This window comes from Canis aureus, chromosome 8 (genome assembly GCF_053574225.1).
Source record: "Canis aureus isolate CA01 chromosome 8, VMU_Caureus_v.1.0, whole genome shotgun sequence".
Lineage (NCBI taxonomy): Eukaryota > Metazoa > Chordata > Mammalia > Carnivora > Canidae > Canis > Canis aureus.
This window is the reverse complement of record NC_135618.1, coordinates 8,508,173-8,530,686: the sequence shown is the minus strand read 5'-3', so window position 1 is coordinate 8,530,686 and position 22,514 is coordinate 8,508,173. Positions and strand designations below refer to the sequence as shown.

General features: G+C 37.1%; 1 protein-coding gene across 3 annotated transcripts in view; it reads right to left on the bottom strand.

Moving 5' to 3' along the window:
- The window catches only part of MIGA1 (mitoguardin 1), an 86,069-nt gene that overhangs the window by 40,165 nt on the left and 23,390 nt on the right, over window positions 1-22,514 (bottom strand). For all 3 annotated transcript variants that reach the window (XM_077905106.1, XM_077905103.1, XM_077905104.1), the window contains exon 7: window positions 21,967-22,090. In XM_077905106.1, the coding sequence (XP_077761232.1) occupies window positions 21,967-22,090 (124 nt within the window). The remainder of the gene's footprint in view (window positions 1-21,966; window positions 22,091-22,514) is intronic.

The following is a 22,514-nucleotide window of genomic DNA, read 5'->3' as shown; positions in this document are numbered from 1 at the left end:
ATACTATACTATTCACTATACCTCATAGGTAGAAATAAAATCCTACCTCATAGGATTAAATGAGTTAGTACGCATAAAGTAAGCATTCAATAAATATCAGCTATTCATATTACTGTGTAAAAGATAAGAATATGTACAATTTATTTTTTTAAAAGATTTTATTTATTTATTCATGAGAGAGAGAGAAAGAGGCAGAGACACAGGTAGAGGGAGAAGCAGGCTCCATGCAGGGAGCTCAATGTGGGACTTGATCACACCCTTGAGCCAAAGGCAGATGCTCAAACACTGAACCACCCAAGCATCCCAGTATATGTACAATTTAATACGCTATCTGAATTTTTTTTTTTTTTTTTTTTTTAGAGAGAGAGAGAGAGTGTGGGAGCATGGAAAGTGGTTTAGGGCAGGTGGGGGCAGAGGGAGAAAGAGAATCTTAAGCAGGCTCCATATCCAGTGCAGAACCCAACATGGGGCTTCATCTCACAACCCTGAGATCACAACCGGAGCCAAAACCAAGAGTCAAGCGGTTAACCACTGAGGCACCCAGGCACCCCTCCACTACCTGAATTTTTACTTAACAATTGCCTGAATATATAGCCTGTCTGACCAGCTGAACTGAAACAACTATTTATGGACTTCCTCATCTTTCATCTTTTTTTTTCCTGATGGTTCCTACAGTTCTCAATAGAGCATTCAACAGATTGCAAATACTTCAATATTTGATATAAACTAAATAAAACTGGTTATTTGACCATCCCTAAGAAATGAAAATCCCTATTTTTTTCCTTTTTAAAAAAAGTTATTTATTTATTCATGAGAGACACAGAAAGAGAGAGGCAGAGACACAGGCAGAGGGAGGAGGAGGCTCCCTGCAGGGAGCCCGATGTGGGACTTGATCCCAGGACCCCGGGATCACGCCCTAAGCCAAAGACAGATGCTCAATCACTGAGCCACCCAGGCATCTCTGAAAATCCCTATTTTAAAAAGCCTTTCCTGTATCTCCCCTGAATCATTTTGCCTATTACATTACTCTTACTTCTTTTCAGAGTCCTGTTAAAATTCTTTTCTCAGTACTCAGCTCTAAATTAAACTTATACTTTTTTGGAAACCTAAAATATATGATGTCAAATCTTTAACCTTAGAAGTGCCTAAAATAGTTTCCAAATAATTGGGGGATTAAATATAAAAAATATACTATAAGTTATCACATTTTTATTTTTCTTTCTTCTTCTTCTTCTTCTTTTTTTTTTTTTTTAGTGATCTCTATGCCCAACCTGAGGCTTGAACTCATGTCCCTGAGATTAAGAGTAGCATACTTTACCAACTGAGCCAGCCAGCCGCCCCAACCCTAAAACTTTTTAAAACATTGCTTTACCTATCTCAATCACTCGAACTTTTAAAACATTCATGCATAGACATATGCTATGTTCTTCTTTGGAAGGACACTAAAAGTATGTTTACTTTTAACTCGACAGTCACACATTTTAGGCCAAAAATCTGACTGGATTCAAGCCTTGTTCCTTCTTTCACAATCTCATAATTCACGTATTACTTAAGCCTTTTTCAAAGCAGAATTTGCTTGAAAGTTAAAAAAAAAAAAAGAAAGAAAGAAAAAAATGAGAAGACACTTCAACCTTGGAACTTAGAACTTCAGGCCTACCTACATGTACTTCTTTAAACCAATCCAAATGGATTTTCTGCATGTCTCACTTTTGCCACCCCTAGGCACATTCTATCTTCTGTCGCTTAAGAAGCCATCAGGTCTATTTTAACCTCAGTAGATTCTAGTGGAGATTCCAAAGATGCCACTCTTTTAAAATCCAGGCTGTCCACTGTGGGTTTTATAACACCAGCAAAAAGAGGAAAGCTGCCAAATGTCTCAATGTCATCTGACTTCTATGTCAGCAGCTATTCCCCAGATGATTTTTAGCGACTTAAATAAGATTTGGAACCTTGTCTTTTCTATCGTTTAAGAAAAGTGGAAAAGTTCCTGCTGCCGACAAGACAAGTTATTTTCCAGTCTGCTACAATCTGCTAAAATAATTAAGAAATCTTGAAAACTACTGCTGCTCTTTGTCCATCTATATGACTATGACTACCTGCCCCATGTATATACTATGGACAGCTGTTTGGTTAGTTTTAAAATGCTATAGTATTAGTTTTAGAAGGAAAAAAAAAGTTGGAATACAAAAAATTTAAAACAACATAATTTTAGGAAGTAAAAGAACAAAGAGAGCCAGGATATGGTATTTTCTTGATTTTTCCCTCTATGTATCTTAATATTGAAAAGAATAACAATGAAATCCACTGAAACCAAAGAAAAAACTCATCAGTTCTTGATGTGTTACAACTTATAGTTTTGACTATGTGAAATAACACATGTACAAAGCAGCCTGGTACTATTGATCTACCCAAAAGAGATTTCTAAAACAGTTGTCTCTGGCTTTCCCTATTTATCAAAACTTCTTATATGCCATGACTGCCCAATATAACAACTGTGATTCCTAACTGGGAAATACAGCTGCCAATGTAAAATGAGTAATAAAAGGAAAGAAAAAGGAATAACAGCATTTTCACCATTTTTTAGCAGAAAAAGAAAAGACTGGATAACCCAAAGTGGAACAAAGAGTAAGGTAAGGTCTGCAGTTATAGAGACTTGAACAGGGTCACTAGCGAGAGCTGGTCACTTTGTACACTACACAAAAGACACTGGCCAATGAGACAAGTCAGGGCAAAAATCCAGTCCATATCCTGGGCCTGCATCTTCTAGGATGAAGGTGAACCTTTTTCTTATCACAAAAGTGCCCTGTCTAAGGGGCTACATTGGCCTTTTTCTAGATCATACAATGGTCTCATGTTAGTCTATGACTTGGAAATCCAGGCTAATAAGATGTAACTTGAGGCAAAGGCAAACAGCAGGAATTTCTCTTGTTTCTGGCACCCCAACTATTTTCATTACAGTGTTTTCAGCTCTGACCCATTTTGACTTATATATAACAATAGTCTGTAGTATTATAAACACTTTGATATTAAGATGAACCATAAGACATAGGAGGACATTATTAAGCCAAATTTCTTAAATGTTCTGCAATTTGTACTCTGTATATTTAGAAGTCTGAGTATACAAATTAAGCCTGTAATTCATGTCACTCCCTAAAAATAAACCCTCAGGGAGTTTATGCTCCGACCACAGTGATTCTGCAGGAAAGGAAAAGGACAAGGTCTTGGAGGGTCAACTCTGGGTTGTCTGACATTTGATTCAAGATGATAGGTTGAGTTATTTCCTCTTGCTGCCAAGCTCTTTCAATATTACTAAATGTTCTATCTGGCTACTTATCAAAAGAGAAGAATAACGTCTCTCTAGTGGTCAGGAGGTCCCACTTTATAGTTTTTCTGTTCTCTGCCAGAGAATTTGTGCAGTCAGTACTAGTATGGAAAAACCTCTAATTTTCCCTTATAGGAGGCGTCACTCTCTCAATGAAATCCTTTGCATAAGAGAGCAGAAAGATGGATAAAATATTTAAACTTTACCAGTCAACACTTCCATAATCTCCCATAAACACATAAATTTGATTATGACTTCTTATAATTCTCAGTGGCTCCTTTTGCCTAAAGTTACAAAACAAGGACCTTCATTATGTATCTCCTGCTCACTTTCCTTGATTCACTTCTCACCACTTCCCTACATATTCTATATTCCCAAGAACTAACAGGCTTAACTCATGATTTGCTCTGCTTGAAATGCCCCTTTCTTAATTATCTTTCTGGTGGATGATCTTTCTTCAAGTGTCACACCTGTGAAGACTTCCTTGAGCCCCAAGATGAATAATATATGCTTTTCTTTGCTGTTTTTGTAGCACTTTCTAAAAGCATTATTATAGTACTTAGTCTACTGTGCTATACAATTTTTTAATGCCTACACAGCTCCAAAACTAGACTGTGCTGCTTAAACAAGGATGAAATCTTCATTCTTGTCTATCCAGTGCCCTATAATATAGTTGACATATATTAGGCAATCAAATGTTTGCTAAATAAATACTTGAGACCTAAGATCCTATGACTTCATTCTGTTCAAAAAATAGATTATAATGAGTCCTAAACATGTATCTGAAATATGCAAAGCAATACTGCAAAACTATAAAAATTTCTGGTTTGTTTTTAAGGGCTAAATTTGTTCCTACACATCAGTATGAAAGAATCTCAAAGTTCTTTGCTCAGCCAAAAAAACAATATTTATCAAACTTATGGCTTTGGATTTGCTTGCTAATACAGCTATTACAAATAACTACTCTTCATAGAAAATATAAGCAAACTATGAAGCCCAATTTATTTTAGAAGAAATCTAATTACAGTGTAGATTAACAAACTTGAACTTAATTTCCATAACCCTTATCAACTAGAGGCACTTGAGCAGCTCAATCAGTTAAGCATCTGACTTTGGCTCAGGTCATGATCTTGGGGTTCTAGGACTGAGCCCCCATGAGGCTCCCTGCTCAGCTGGGAGTTTGCATCTCCCTTTCCCTCTGATCCTCACTCCACTGTGCTCTCTTTCTCTCTCTCTCAAATAAATAAAATCTTTAACAAAAACAAAACAAAACAGCCTTTCAACTAAATCATGTCTCCAAGAAAATGCTAGCAAGCTTCATTTGTTGTTAATCAGGTTTATTTCCACACTGGTATTAAATTCAGCAATTTGGTCCAGCCCTAACAGCCTAAGCAAAGTGAGTAAAAAATAAACTTAATCCTGAATGTACTGTTACTGAAATAAACTATCAAACCATGTAATGATGCATACATTGCATGATACAATGATAACAGGAGTTTCCTGAAATATACATTATTTCTTGGTGTTAGGTTTTAACCTCATATTTAACTAATCTCTCACTAGTTATTGTGACCAACTAAAGCCTAATTTTTCCCAAAATAATTAAGATAATTTCTGTTTAACATGAAAGATAAATATTTTATTGTGCAATATTTGATATGTACAAAAATTATATATGTAGCATAGATGTGTATTTTGAATCAAAACAGTATAACAAACAAACATATGTGGGGTTTTTTAAAAGATTTATTTATTTTAGAGAGAGAGCAAGAGGGTGCACATGAATGGGGCAAGGGCAGAGGGAGAGAATCTCCAGCAGACTCTGCCCTGAGCATGGAACCAGATGAAGGGCTGATCCCATGACCTGTGAGATCATGACCTGATCCTAAACCAAGAGTCGGACACTCAACTGACTGAGCCACGCAGGTGCCCCACTACAACAAACATCTGTGACTCTACCATCCATTTACAGCCACTCTTCAAAATTTATAAAATTATTTACTTAAAAGGAAAAATAATATAGTCATGAAGTACTGTACATATCTTACCTGATATTCATGATATGTATACAGGTTTCCAAGTTAATTTAAAAGATATTCAAAATATTTCAGCAAAAAAATAGCAGCAGAGGGCAGCCCTGGTGGCGCAGTGGTTTAGCGCCGCCTAAAGCCCAGGGTGTGATCCTGGAGATCCGGGATCGAGTCTCACGTCAGGCTTCCTGCGTGGAGCCTGCTTCTCCCTCTGCCTGTGTCTCTGCCTCTCTCTCGCTCTCTCTGAATAAATAAATAAATAAATCTTTAAAAAAAAATAGCAGCAGATAACAAAAGATAATCACATGTCCCAAACAAGATCTGGTTACTTTCCAGTTCTTATCTGAGGCTCTTAAACAGGCCGAGGGCATATCAGTTGGAAAGTACAGGAAAGAATGGAGGTAAGAAGGAAAAGTTAAAAGAAGGATCTCATGCTTTGGGGAAGGAGTTCTGAGTCTTATGAAATAGCTCAGTACTGAGGCATATACTAACCTATATGGCTTTCTAACTGCTTAGTAAAATTAAGTCTTAACTGTCCAATCACACTAGAGGCAATCTGAAGACAGGGACTTTAGCCCTTATTTCATCTGACTACCATTATATGTAAGGCAAAGTAAAGTTGAATAAATAGTACCAACTTGATTTTTAAGCAATCATTTGCCTTCACAGTCTTCATGAAACCCTGCCATCAACACTCCTGTACCTCACTGGGAGGTGACAGTAACAGAAACACAGTCTTTGATTCTGTGTGGTGGGACAGCTAACTTGTAGTCTTTCTACACGGCTCTCTTCAGATGTAAAAAGAACCAAAAAATCTACCCAAAGCAGTAAGATGGGGGCAGAATACAAAAGAAAAAGAAAAGAGAAAGCTTAAGTGTGGAAAAGAAAAGTAAAAATAAACATGCTATCATCCACAGGTATATGTTCCAGATAAAAATTCCAAAAGAAACTATAACAAGTTACTGGTGGTAGAAATAGTAAGAGGTCAGAAGGGTTTTGATAATTTTCAACTACAAATACCAGCAACATTTTAGATACTGACAACAAAAAATCAGCAAATATAAATTTAAAAATATATACCATGTACAATGACAACTAAACATAAGGGCCTTAATAAAAATACAGAACACCTTTATGAAGGAAATTATAAAAAGTCATGAAAAACATAAAAGACTTAAAGAAATGAAGAATCATACTATATCTCTAGATGGAAACATTAATATTATGAAGATTAAATTCTTCCACAGACTGACCTATAAATGCAATGTAATCAAAATCCCCAGAGGCTTTCATGAAACTTGACAAGGTGTCCTAAACTTCACACAGAAAAGCAAAGGGCTAAGAATAGCAAAGCAATTCTTAAAAAAGAACACAGTGAATGGACTCACCCTGCCAGGTGTCAAGACTCATAATAAAACTATATAAAGCTACAGTAATGAAGACACTATGAAACCAAGGCAGGAACAAACAGACTAACAGAACAGAGTCCACACATTTAACACAACCCGACACATGACAGGGGCATTTCAAATCAGTGAGAAAAAGATATATTAGACATTGAATGGTGCTGAGGAAACAACTTATTTACATGTTAAAAAAAAATGGCTCCTGGTAGATTAAACACCTAAATATAAAAAGCAAAACTTCAGAGAACTTCTGGAGAATATAGTGGAGTAGAAGGATCCTAGTAAGGATTCCACAAATGGGGATCCCTGGGTGGTGCAGCGGTTTGGCGCCTGCCTTTGGCCCAGGGCGCGATCCTGGAGACGTGGGATCGAATCCCACGTCGGGCTCCCGGTGCATGGAGCCTGCTTCTCCCTCTGCCTGTGTCTCTGCCTCTCTCTCTCTCTCTCTCTCTGACCATCATAAAAAAAATAAATAAATAAAAAGGATTCCACAAATGCCCCTAGATAACAACCACATCAACATAAATAACCCAGAACATGACCGAACACTGACATAATAGACCACAGCTAAATGTAGAGAAAAGGCCACACCAAAGACGGGAGAAGGGCAGAGACATGGTCAGGAACCAAAGAAACCCACAAATTATCCACGGGAGGGACACAGTGGGCACAAATAGGTGAAAGGGGGTAGATCCCCACACCAAGCACTCCAGGCACTAGAAAGACAATCTCAATTATGTTTGGTTTTGAAAACCAGAGGAGGCTAACTTTATGAGTTCTTACAATCTGTGGGGCTTCACACCTGGAACTGAGGCATAGGAGACTGAGTTCCCACCCTTAAAGAGTTGACAACAAACAACCCCACTAAGATATAGCATAGAAGCAGCAGTGTGAAGAACACCTGGTGTATACGGGAAGAAGCATGTGCTGAAAGGGCAGGGATCTTTGGGAGACTTCTCTAAGAACAAAAAGTTGGCAGGTACCATTTCCCTCCCTTGCTCTACAGCCTAGATACAAGGACGTCCATGGGAACCAACGCAGCTGGAGCAAGCTCTAGCTAGCTTGCTAACAGTGCAACTTTCTCAGCACTCATCTGCAGATCTACTCCTCCAAAGCTGCCAGCCTGAACAGGAGTTTTTTGGGTTTCCTCCCAGGGCAGATCTTCATAAAACTTGCTAACACCCCATCCCCACCCCTATATTCTCTTGAGGACCTACCCCATAACAGGCCCTTGGCCAGAGTCCATCCAAAGTCCATCCATGCCAAAAGCCTGCCGGTGTGAAAAGAGCCCCAAAAGGGGCCAGCACACCCCAAAGTTACTCCTGCCTTGGGAGAGGGGAAGATAACCATATGTGCCAATCTGACTGCTGCTCCAGCAATGGGCTAGGAACAGACATAGGGTCTGACTGCAGGTCCCACCCAAAAACAAAAGCCTCTCAGAAAACAACACAGGGAAAGCACCCTGCAGTTTGGTGCTACTGCATCTCTGGCAAATGCCTGGTCTGACTCAATTCACGCCTAAGGTGGCCCTGACCCACTAACAACACAGGGATCAAACCCTGCCCACAAAAGGCAAAGAGAGCTACTTCCAACACTGGATTGAAGGCAAAAGTGGCTCAGCCACAACAGCAGGGTACATGCAACACACATAGGAGATAACCCTGAAGTGCCAGATTCTGGTGAACAGGGGACACTGCACTATAGAGCATTACAGGGCATCTTCTACATGAGGCCACTAATTTCAACAGCACTAGAAAGAGCTGATTTTCTTAACACACAGAAACAGACACAGAGTGTCAGACAAAATGAGGAGACAGAGGAATATGTCCCAAATCAAAGAACAAGACAAAATCACAGCAAATAAGCTAAATGAAATGGAGATAAGTAATATGCCTGAAAGAGAACTTAAAGTAATGGTCATAAAGATATTCACTGGACTTGAGAGAGAGATGTCACTGAGATCTCTAAGAGAGAGATAGAAAACACAGAAAGTAACCAGTCAGAGATGACGAACTCAATAACCGAAAGCTAAAGTATACTATGTGGAATAAATAGTAGACTAGAAGAGCAGATGAGCAACCGGAAGAACAGAATAATGCAAGGCCATCAAGTTGAAGAGGAGAGAGAAAAAAAAATAATAAATGACAATAAGGGAACCACCAACCATAATAATATCAGCATTATACAGATCTGAGAAGGAGAATAGAGAAAAAAGGGAGTAGAAAATGTATCTGAAGAAATAATGGCTGAAAACTTCCTGAATCAGAGGGAGGAAACAGATATCCAGACCCAAGAGGTGCAGAGAGCCCCCAACCAGAACAACCCAAGGAGGTCCACACCAAGACACATAGTAACTCAAATGGCAAAAAGTAGACATAAAGAGAGAATTTTCTCTCTCTCGGCAAGAGAAAATAAAAGTTACATACAGGGAAACCCCATATGGCTATTAGCTGATTTTTCACCAGAAATTCTGTAGGCTAGAAATGGGAGTGCCACATTTTATATACAAAGTGCTAAATGGGAAAAATCTGCAGCCAAGAATACTCTATCCAGCAAGGCTATCATTCAGAATAGAAGGAGAGATAAAGAGTTTCCCAGACAAACAAAAGTTAAAGGAGTTCATGACCACTAAACCAGCCCTATAGGAAATGTTAAAGTGGACTTCTTGGGTGGAAAGGAAAAGCCATGAGTAGGAATAAGATAAGTAGAAAGCACAAAACAGTAAAATTAAGTGTGTCTATAAAAATCAGTCAAGGGACTCACAAAATAAAAGGATGTAAATTATGATACCATATACGCAGAATGTTGGGGAGATAGGAATAAAAAATGTGTTCAAACATAAACAATCATCAACTGAATACAGACTGCTATATGCATAAAATGTTATATATAAACCTAATGGTAACCACAAATAAAATCCAGAAATATATATGCAAAAAAATACAGAGAAAGGAATTCAAGTATGTCACTAAATAAAACCAGCAACCCATGAGAGAAAAGAGCAAGTGAAGAAAGGAACAGAGAAGAACTATTAAAAAAAAAAAGTGACAAAATGGCAATAAGGATATACCTATCAATAATTACTATGAATATAAATGGACAAACCCTCCAATCAAAAGATGTAGGATACAGAATGGATAAAAAGCAAGACCCACCTCTATGTTGCCTACAAGAGACTCATTTCAGACTCATTCAGATATTTCATGCTCATGGATTAGAAGAACAAATACTGTTAAAATGTCCATACTACCTAAAGCAAACTACAGATGTACTGGTGCAATTTCTAGCAAAATAACAATAGCATTTTTCACAGGCTAGAACAAACAATCCTAAAATTTGCATGGAACCACAAAGGACCTTGACTAGCTAAAGCAATCTTTTTTTTTTTTTTAAATTAATTTTTATTTATTTATGATAGGCACACAGTGAGAGAGAGGGAGGCAGAGACACAGGCAGAGGGAGAAGCAGGCTCCATGCACTGGGAGCCCAACGTGGGATTCGATCCAGGGTCTCCAGGATCGCGCCCTGGGCCAAAGGCAGGCGCCAAACCGCTGCGCCACCCAGGGATCCCTAGCTAAAGCAATCTTAAAAAAAGAACAAACCTGGAGATACACAAACTCAAATTTCAAAATTTACTACAAAGCCATAGTAATCAAAACAGTATGGTACTAGCACCAAAAGAGACATACAGAACAGAATAGAAAATCCAAAATTAAAACTACAATTATATGGCCAGTTAATCTGTGACAAAGCAGGAAAGAATATCTAATGAAAAAAGACAGTGTCTTCAACAAATGGTGTTCAGAAAACGGGACAGCTATATGCAAAAGAATGAAAATGGACCACTTTCTTATATCATACACAAAAATAAACTCAAATGGATTAAGGACCTAAATGTAAGACATGAAACCATAAAAACCCTAGAAGAGAGTACAGGCAGTAGATTCTCTGACACAAGCCACAGCAACATTTTTCTGGAAATGTCTCCTGAGACAAGGAAAACAATAGCAAAAATAAACCACTGGGACTACATAAAAATAAAAAGCTTCTGCACCACTAAGAGAACAACCAACAAAACCAAAAACTACCTATTGAGTGGAAGAAGATATTTGCAAATGACATATCCAATAAAGGATTAGGATCCACAATATATAAAGAACTTATAGAACTCAACACCAAAATACATATGATCCAATTAAAGATGGGTAGAGATGTGAACAGACCATTCTCCAAAGATGACATCCAGATGGCCAAAAGACACACGAAGAGATGCTCAACATCACTCATTATCAAGGAAATGCAAATGAAAATCAAAATAAGATATCACCTCACACCTTTCAAAATGGCTAAGATCAAAAATACAAGAAACATCAAGTGTTGGCAAGGATGTGTAAAAAAAAGAATCCTTGTGCTCTGCTGGTGGGAATTCAAACTGGTACCACCACTGTGGAAAAACAAATAGAGGTTCCTCAAAAAATTAAAAATAGAACTACCCCATGATCCAGTAATTCTACTATTGGGTATTTACCCAAATAATATGAAAACTCTAATCTGAAAAGATATATACACCCCTATATTTAGTGCATTATTTATAATTGCCAAATTATGGAAGCAGACCAACTGTCCAGATGTGGTGTGTACACACACACACACACACACACAGGAATATTACCCAACCATAAAAAGAGAAATCTTGCCATTTGCAACAAAAACATGGATGGATCTAGAGGGTATAATGCTAACTAAGTCAGTGAGAGAAAGACAAATACGTACAATTTCACTCATGTGTGGCATTTAAGAAACATACAAACAAAGAAAAAAAGAGACAAACCAAAAAACAGACTCTTAACTATAGAGAACTGATGGTTACCAAAGAACAAACAGATGGTTACCCAGAGGGGAGGTGGGTGGAGGGATGGATGAAACAGGTGAAGGGGATTAAGAGTACACTTATCATGATGACCACTGAGTCACGTACAGAAATGATTAATCACTATATTATACATCTGAAACTAATATAACACTGTATATGAAAATTTTTAAAAATAAAAACTTTAAAACTTCCCAAAGAAAAAACAAAACAATTCTCTTTATATCTTCTGAACAATACACAAAAAAGTATGAACCATAAAGGAAAGACTGATAAATGTAAAATTAAAATTAATGATGTCTACCATTTATGTATTACTTGAAAGACCTCTTAAAGAGAAATGCATATGAGAATCATCTACTGAACTATGAAATATGAATGTATTTCACAATCCCAATCCCAAAGTTTCAAATTCAATAGTTCTGGAGCAAAGCCTAGGAATCCATGCTGTTGAAAAGCTACAGAGGTAATTCTGATAAACATTTTGTTAAGACCCTCAGACCACTGAGTATCTATACTACAGTGAAGCCACAGTATCAGGCATTGAAAAGGATAGAATTAAATACTCTACCTGCCCACAAGATTATGATCTAATCAAAAGCCTGGGATGTCTACATAAATAATTATTTACTGTCAAAAGTATTGAATTCCACAGAGAAAACCATTAAATGCCCCACAATTTTATATTTCATATGGGACTTCCATTCCCATCTTCTTCTGGGAAGCAGCTATACCAGATTAACACTTTAAATTACCCCTTCACCTCTTTATTTGCTCCTCCATATGGCAAGAACCTAAGTGCCATTAAGTAGAAGGAAATGGCACAAAGCCGTTTGTTTATGCATGGCTCTTGGTGTGCACGACCGTTCTCTTTTAAGTCTTCTAGAGAAAGGACTAAGTCTGCAAACCCATCACTTTGGTGCTGGGTCACATTCTCCTGAGCTGGACAGAGTTGGCAGGGATTGTAAGGCAGGAAGAGAATCTATATACAATTAGCTAAGTGTACTAGGCATTTTCACTGCATTCACATCTTCTCTCCAGAGAATTTTTTTGAGGGGAAAGGAGGACAGTGTAGGAAGCCTTACCGTTATTTTCCAATCCAGACATTACCAAAAAAAGTTCCAAATAAAGTTAAAACTACTGTTTAATCCACATTAGGCTCTCTTTTCTCAATTTATTCAGAAATCAAAGTCAGAGGAGTTTTTAAATGGTACCACTAAGACCAACAAATATTATGGAATAGAGAAAGGTACAAGAGGTTCCCTCTGGCTTAAAAAAAAAAAAAGAAAAGAATGCACAGAGGAAATAGTTTTGAACAGAGATATATTCCATAGGCAGAAAAAAAAAAGTGCTTCAGATCATGTTGAGTTATGCAAAGGAACAGTATCAGAAAAAGAATGTAAAAAGAACAAGAAAAATTTACTAAAAACTTAGAGTTGATTATATGACTAAAATCTTAGAAAAGAATTTCAGTTCTGAAAGAGATTTTTTTGCTCAGTTTGGCTGGAGTATATGGGAGAGTAAAACTAATAGGTCAAAAAAGTAATTGATAACTTGGGAGTGACAAGATGGGAGCTCTGCACCAAGAAGAGAACTCTAAAAACTAGGTATATGTGTACCAATGGGGAGAGAAACCAGAAGAAGGAACCTAATTAGGAGATTACTAAATCCCAGAAAAATTTAATGAGGCTCCAGAGAAAAGAGAATGAATGAGAGCTACACTATGGAGGCAGAATCAAGAGAAGTTGCTAAATAATTATACATGATAGGAAAAAGGTATATCCATTATTGTTTTTTGTTTTCCTCCTATGCATATGTCAAGATCAGGAATCAAAGAAAGCCAGTAATCTTAGCTATATCTAAAATAAATACTTTTACAAAGTATTTGTCCTTCAGGATGACATTTTCTTTTCGAACACAAAGAAAAAGTATATTTACAAAGAATATCTTCTTTACTTTCTCAAATATATAACTTCATTTTTTTAAAGTTCACTTATTTAATTTTAGTAATCTCTACATTCAATGTGGGGCTCAAACTCAGAACCCTGAGATCAACAGTCTTGTGCTCTCCTGAGCCAGCCAGATGCCCCTCAAACAAGTAACTGTATTTTATTTTTTTTAAAGATTTTATTTATTTATTCATGAGAGAGAGAGAGAGAGGCGCACAGACACAGGCAGAGGGAAAAGCAGGCTCCACGCAGGGAGCCCGATGTAGGACTTGATTCCAAGATCCCAGGATCACGCCCTGGGCCAAAGGCAGGCACTAAACCACTGGACCACCCAGGGATCGCTCAAACAAGTAATTTTAAACAGGACTTAAATACCTTGTTTCAGGAAATACAAATTTAAATTACTGATATAACATGAGAAGGATCAAATTAATTCCCAGACACAATTAATGTTGTCTGGAGAAAATGACTGAACAATATCATTGTAAAACAAGTTATGAACATGTGACACCAATCTACCTGTAACCATGAAACTTTAAAATAACCTTAGAACAGGCCTCATAAAAATGCTAGACTATAACTATAATAGGATAGCAAGTGTTTACCATGTGCCTGTGTTAAAATGATACATGTTAAGAGAGGCAAACCAGAAAAGAGACTTTTAACTATAGAGAACAAACTGCGGGTCACTGAAGGGGAGGTGGGCGAGGGATGGGTTAAATGAATGATGGGGATAAATCACAAAAATTCCACTTGTGATGAGCACTGGGTGTTTGTTGTATGTAAGAAATAAATAACTAAATTCTACACCTGAAACTAATATTACACTGTGTATGAACTAATTGGAATTTAAATAAAAACTTGAAAAAGGAAAAAAATTAAAATAAAATGATACCTATTATCTCACTTAATCTTCACAATTCTATAAAGTTGATCCTAATGCAGTCCTCCATCTTACTTATGAAGAAGCTGAGTCTAAGAACAGTCAAGGCTTGCTTAGATTTCTTAGCTAAAAATCCTACAGACAGGATCTGAATCCGTTTGCTTAATTCCAGAGCCTATGTTCTTAACCACTAAGCTATATACGTCTATAATTGAAATCATATTGAAATTTTTTGGTTTGAACCTTCAAAAATTATAATAATTATGACTTAACAATTCTCAGAAAAACTACATATACACAACCATTTACAGATACTGTTACCTAGAAGTTATACACTAATGGAAATTTACACTGTTATTTCCAGTCTGTGCATCATCTCCACACTCTCACTCTGAGTTACAGTAGCAGGTGTACACAAAACATGCCAGAAAAAAAATGTGGTGACCTAAATTTAACTTCCAGTGCTAGGAGCATCACAGAATGGCATTTATGAGTCATAGGCTTTTAATATGTAGATATAATGTGCTGCCCTCTAGTGATTTCAATACCTTGCATTTAACACTGAATAGTCTCAATAAGGAAAACATTTTTTTATTATTAGAGAATTCAGATCTTCATCTCATTTTACAGTAGGAGTAATAGAACAAATAATTATTAAGCTCCAAGTAAATTTTTGATATGTAAAAGCAAGTACAGAAATACAGTTGGCCCTTAAACAATGTGAAGGTTAGGGACACTAACCCTCTATGCAGTTGAAAATCTAGATATAACTTTTGACTCCCCCAAAACTTAACTACTTAAAGCCTACTGTTGACCAGAAACCTTACCGGTAATACAGAGTTGATGAACCCATATTTTGTTTTAAAGATTTTATTTATTTGATTAATACATATTTTATATATGTATTATATACTGTACTTTTGCAATAAAATAACCTAGAGAAAAGAAAATGTTAATAAGAAAATCATGAGGAGGGACACCTGGGTGGCTCAGTGGTTGAGCATCTGCCTTCAGCCCAGGATGTGATTCTGGAGACCCAGGATCAAGTCCCACATCGGGCTCCCAGCATGGAGCCTGCCTCTCTCTCTGCCTATGTCTCTGTCTCTCGTGAATAAATAAAAAAAAAAAAGAAAAAGAAAAAAGAAAATCATAAGGAAGAGAAAATACATTTACAGTACTGTCCCATATTTATCAATACATTTACAGTACTTTCCCATATTTATCACTGTGTATAAGTGAACTTTTGTAGTTCAAACCTGTGTTGTTCAAGGGTCAACTGTACATCCAATAATGATATACTAATTCAGAATGGTTAAGGAAATACCAGTACAGAACACTGCAAAAGATGAATTAGAGAATAAAGAGTGGTTACATTTTATGCAAGGAACTCATGCCTTAAAACGCTGCCTAATTCAGTTATTTTCCTATAGAAAGAAATAGAGAGGTTGAAGTAGATTACAACTACTGTGTTGTATTTCTTTTTTCAAGCATAGTTTTAAAGCACAGTAAATGACTATAATAAAAACATTTTTGAAGAATGCTTTTAAAACGTTTATAGTATTTGTAGGAAATTTTTTTGTATCACTACCCCTTCCCAGATGTTAATAGTATTTCCTATTTTAACACAGATGATAGCTGGCTTAGGAGTACACTAGTGGTTATAATTTTATTTTATTTATTATTTTTTTAAGATTTTATTTTTTAACTTATTTTAGAGAGACAGAAAGCAGGGGGAGGAGCATAGGGAGAGGGAGAGAAAAATCTCAAGCAGACTCCAGGCTGAATGCAAAGCCTGAAGCAGGGTTTGACCCCATGACCCTGAGATCATGACGTGAGCTGAAACCAAGAGTTAGCCAGCTGCTTACCTGACTGAGCCACCAAGTGCCTCAATGGTTGGATTTTAGAACCAGGTTGCCAGTAGTTTTTAATTTTTAAAATAAAAGTGCTCTTGCTTTAATTCTGCTTTTTATTTTTTTCAGCATTAGTGCCAGTATTTCCAACATGTGCAGTACTAAACAGCAAGAACATCAGCAGTTATTTGACCTTTTCAATACTTTTAAAATTTAATTTCATAACACTTGGATAACAATATTACAAAATATAAAAAGACTTTAAATTTAACAAAAGAAGTAAAAATAACAGCAGAATCACTAAAACCACCTGCAGAAGTTTCTGAGCATATAAAGGACAATATGGCTCACAGGACATTTATAAAGGATACTAAGTATTTCTAGTTACCAGGTGAAGTAGCACCACCTAAACAGTTTATAATTCACCAGCCCCAAAGCTTTGAAACTAAGTGATTCTTGATGAATTTTTAAAAAGTTTTTAGCATTTGCATTATTTAAAATTTTTAGTATAATGTTTTGCACTAATTCAAATTTATGAAAACTTGACTAAAATTAGCTTAACAACAATCATACTGTATTTTTTAACAACTCTACTGAAATATAATTTACATAACATAAATCTCCCCCTTTTAAATGTACAATGCAGGGGCACCCAGGTTGCTCAGTCAATTAAGTGCCCAACTCTTGGTTTCAGCTCAGGTCATGATCTCAGGGTCCTGGGATCGGGCCCTGCATTGAGTCTTTGTGCTCAGTGGGGAGTCGGCTTATCCCTCTGCCCCTCCTCCTGCCCCTTGTGCTCATGTGTGCATTCTCTCTCTCTCTCAAATATATAAAATCTTTAAATAAACAAATGTACAATTTAATGAGTCTTAGTAAATATATAGAGTTGTGCAACCATTACCATAATCCAGTGCTAGAATCATACTATCCGTTTTTTCAACTTTTTTTTTTTTTAAGAGTATTTATTTATTCATAAGAGACACAGAGAGAGAGGCAGAGACACAGGCAGAGGGAGAAGCAGGCTCCATGCAGGGAGCCTGATGCAGGACTCAACCCCGGGACCACGGGATCACACCCTGAGACAAAGGCAGGCACTCAACCACTGAGCCACCTAGGTGTCCCTTTTCAACTGTTATTAATTTCACCTACCTAAAGGAACCAAAAAATTCATAATACCAACAACTCAAAAGTGTTTGGATCTGCTATTTAAAAAAAAAAGAGAATAGATTTAACTTAGTTTAAATAAACACATTGTTATCTAAAAAGAGAAATGCTAAACATACTGAAAGAATCGTGCTGAGGAAGATTTAAACTGTCCTCATAATCCTGTTCAGTGTTAACTTGGCAGACTACTCTAGATAGTACAGATGTAAAATTAAGTAGAGTCTCTGTTTATATTTTGAACTCCAAATTAGTGAAATATGTTTTGCTGAGGTTCTATGTAGTCAATAAAATCTGACACGTGTAACTTCTAGATCTAAGATGATTTACAAGTGAGAATAAAACCAACTATGAATACTTGATGGCAAAAACTTGCCTACAAAATAACTCAGTATCAGCAATATTTCCCAAAAAATGTGAATTGGTATTAGCCATTTTTTTTAAAGAGGAGTGGGGGCAGGGGTACACGGAGAGAGAAAGTGAATCTTAAGTAGGCTCAATGCTCAGCATGGAGCTCAGTCTCACAACCCTGAGATGACCTGAGCCAAAATCAGAAGCTGGATGTTCTGACCCTCCCCTCCACATGCATGCATGCATACTTGCTCTCTCAAATAAATAGATAAAATCTTTTTAATAAGTAAATAAATACCAGCACAAAAAATGTCTCCTTACTTTAGCATCTATGGGGTTTCCAAGATGCCTGCTTCAAGATTATACTTCCTAAAGGACACTTTGCCAGTAGGCATACTCTACTCAGTTCACAATCACCCATTCAAGGAAGGGGTATCTGTCTTATAAGGTGGTGAGGAAATTTTGCATGGTGTTCGGAATATGAACTCTGAAGTTAGCCTGCCTGAGTCGAAATTTGGGTTCTGTCATTTAATAGCTATGCAACTCTATGGAAGTTACTCACTATCCCCTATTCTCTCTTTCCCCATCTAAAAAATGAGGATGATAACTCTATCTTATAAAAGTTATTGTGAAGATTAAGTGGGATAATTTTCACTCAGTGTAGTACGGGAGGAAGAAAAGAAACAATAATGTATCTAAGTGCTCAGCAAAGGGTCTGACACATGGTAACATGGAAGCAATGGCGGTGTTAGTTATTAAGTACAGGGGTAGAGGGGAAAGGAGATATATCAGATGACTGCTGAGAAATCTTCCAAATTTGAAACCTATCCAATTCTTAAGAAAAAAATTTTAATTTTATCAAATGGGACAAAGAAAATTCCAAAACAGTGAAGTATCCACTCAAATCAGATCAATACTTGGTTTAAATTCACCCTCAAACCTCTGAAGGCATTTATTAACATCTTTATTTATGACTATTAGCTATAAGTTGCCTCCCAATAATATAAATTAAATGTGTAAAATGAATTTGTATTTAAAGAATGAGGAGAGTTAACTTACATCTAAGCAATTTTGATCAATATCAACTAACAGATATAAAGAGGTACTCCCCTACCAGAATTTTGACCACGGATTGAGTTCTTTCATTTCAGAAGTTCAAAAATGAAAACTTGCAATAAGAAAACAATTTCCAAAGAACTCAAGAAGGAACTATAACAGCTTCATGTTAACTGGAACCTCTAGGGTAATAACCAGTCAGCTTAGAAGCCAGTGACAGTGCAGGTTAAGACATGGGTTAGGTTGGGAATTTATTCCAAACCTAAGCTAACCAAATTTATGGATTGATTATGGGTTCCACTCTAGAAATCCTATCCATTTAGGGTTCCAAATTAGCAACAATTTACTCAGAAACAACATGAAGTCTCCAGAAACGAAACCATGTACCTAGGGGACTTCTTGTCCAGAAGCAATGGAACTCAAAGCAGACCTTTTGGGGCAGCACCTAAGAAATCTTCATAACCTAATAACCTGAAAAAACCTTGAAGACAGACTTTGCGAACCTTTATGGTCAGTAGAAAAAAGAAACTTTGGGCTGCTAAACAGAGCTGAATCTGAGATGTACATTACATGAGTAAGAAGTGTAAGGAGCACACACCTGGGCAGCCCCAGTGGCTCAACGGTTTAGCGCCACCTTCAGCCTGGGGGTGGGATCCTGGAGACCCAGGATCGAGTCCCATGTCGGGCTCCCCGCGTGGAGCCTGCTTCTCTCTCTCTCTCTCTCTATGTGTCTCATGCATGAATAAATAAAATTTCTTTAAAAAAAAATTTTTTTTTAAAAAGCACACACCTCCATGATGCTCAGCATCACTGAGGCTGGAAAGAAAACTGCAGGTAGACAATTAGAACAGTGAGGGCAAAGCCTCCACTCCTAGAATAAAACATTAAGCCTTGTGGCTCTTTTCCTCTCTCTTCCTTATACTTTTTTTTTTTTAATATATTTTTCTTTATTTATTTATTTATGATAGTCACAGAGAGAAAGAGAGAGAGAGAGAGGCAGAGACACAGGCAGAGAGAGAAGCAGGCTCCATGCACCGGGAGCCCGACGTGGGACTCGATCCCGGGTCTCCAGGATCGCGCCCTGGGCCAAAGGCAGGCGCCAAACCGCTGCGCCACCCAGGGATCCCCTCTTCCTTATACTTATCATTTTTTCCTACTCCTTGATCTCTGTGGTTTTCCTTGCCATGTAACTATGTTCCTATCTTTTCTGGTTGTTCCATTCTGTTGTTACACTTGAATTCATTTAAAATTCCTTCTCTTTGTCCTTTCTGTCATTGTAAGAAGTTATGAAAGAAATTGTGTGGAAAGAGCGACGCCTGGGTGGCTCAGTGGTTTGGCGTCTGCCTTTGGCCCAGGGCGTGATCCTGGAGTTCTGGGATCGAGTCCCACATCGGGCTCCCTGCATGTACCCTGCTTCTCTAGGTCTCTGCCTATGTCTCTACCTCTCTCTCTGAGTCTATCATAAACAAATATATAAAATCTTAAAAAAAAAGAAAGGAAGAAATTGTGTAGAAAGAAACTGTAAGTATAAAAAAGAAGGCTTTGACAAATTCTATTTGTTGACATGAATATCACCCACTTCTTTTCTGGTCTGTAACCTCCACATGTCAAAACACTCTGCCAAGATAAGAGGAGAGAAACTACTAAAAAATACTCAAGCCTAATAAGTAATTTTGGTGACAATATGAAAAAGCAAAGAGCAAAATTAATACAAAGAGGCATCACATAACCCTAACATATAAACAGCAATTTTTTAAAGTTTATTTATTTATTTTTAGTAACTTCTACACCCAATGTGAGGCTCGAACTCACAACCCAAGATCAAGAGTCACACATCCCTCCAACTGAGCCAGCTAGGTGCCCCTACATAGTAATTCTTAATTCTAATACGAAAGAAATCTTCACCGAAATTCAAAATACATAGATACATAAGCTTTCCTAAATGTAGACACTTGTAGTTTATATTCAGGAAAAAAAATGTGGAAGAACTTAACACTCCTTAGCTATTTTTATTTCTTATAATAAAATAACAATTCTCCTCAAACTTAAAAAAATTTTTTTACCAAAAAGAGGTGCAATGTAATTTTGTATTACTTCATTCTTAGGAGCATTTACAGAATTCAAGGAAGCAATTTTAATCATTCATCCCTTTGAAAACATCACTTAAAATGACTTTTCAGGGACGCCTGGGTGGCGCAGCGGTTGAGCGTCTGCCTTTGGCTCAGGGCGTGATTCCGGGGTCCCTGGATCAAGTCCCACATCAGTCTCTCTCCATGGAGCCTGCTTCTTCTCCCTCTTCCTATGTCTCTGACTCTCTGTGTGTCTCTCATGGATAAATAAATAAAATCTTTAAAAAAAAAATCCTCTTTAAAAAAAAAAAAAGACTTTTCAAGGGACGCCTGGGTGGCTCAACGGTTGAGTGTCTGCCTTTGGCACAGGGCGTGATCCTGGAGTCCCAGGATCGAGTCCCACATCAGGCTCCCTGTGTGGAGCCTGCATCTCCCTCTGTCTCTGCCTCTCTCTGTGTTCCTCATTAATAAATAAATAAAATCTTAAAAAAAAAAAAAAAAAAAAAGACTTTTCAAAGTTCTTTTCCCTTTAAAACAGGAAATAAGGGTAATGGTCTATAATAATGCATGTCCTGGCTACTGATATGAAAATCTAGCCTGCAATTAAAATGGGGTCCAAGAAATAAAATTTCTTAATTATTAATTCTTAATTATTCTTAACTATTTGAAGTGTATGCCATGAGCTACATGCACATTTTTGGGGTGTGTCTCTACCCCATTTTTATTTTATTTTCCTCCTCTCTCCAACACATGGACTGGGATTCTTTCAATTAGAATATAATTTTAAAGTCACGATCCTACCTAGAGTAAGCACTTGACATTATATTTAAGGGCATTAAATTCACTCTAGAAAAATAAAACTGAAAGAAAATAATCAGTAAATATGATAGAACTTTTTTCTCTTGACTATTTTCTAAAAAATATGTAGCCCATATTAATATACTTAAACAAATGATTCCAAGAATATAAAAGAAAAAATTTACTTGTTTCATAAAATCTATATAAAATATCCAACTTACCAATATCATTAACCAGGGAATTAGAATCAGATGCCCCCAGGGTAGCTTCAAACTCCTCTTGGAGACGATATGCTCTTTGCAGCAGAGCTTCAAGTTTATGGATAAATTCAGTACTAATAATATCCTATGAGGAGAAAAAAGTACATACAGCAAATATTAGATTGTAATGTTAAAATCCTCAGTAACTTCCACTTTTTTTTTAAAGACTATTTATTTATTTATTTATTCATGAGACACATAGAAAGAGAGAGGCAGAGACATAGGCAGAGGGAGAACCAGGCTCCCTGTGGGGAGCCCGATGCAGGACTCAATTCCAGGACCCCGGGATCATGCCCTGAGCCAAAGGCAGACACTCAACCACTGAGCCACCAAGGTGTCCCAAGACCTTCCACTCTTAAATGAAAGGCAGAGAAAGTGTGGGATATGAGGAATAACTATTGGGTAGTGACAGCACTGGGTTCTAGCTGAGCCTTTGGCAAGGTCACCTCAGTTCTTGGGGATTTAGCTTCTCTACCTGTAAATATAAGGTGTGGGACTAGATCAGGGCT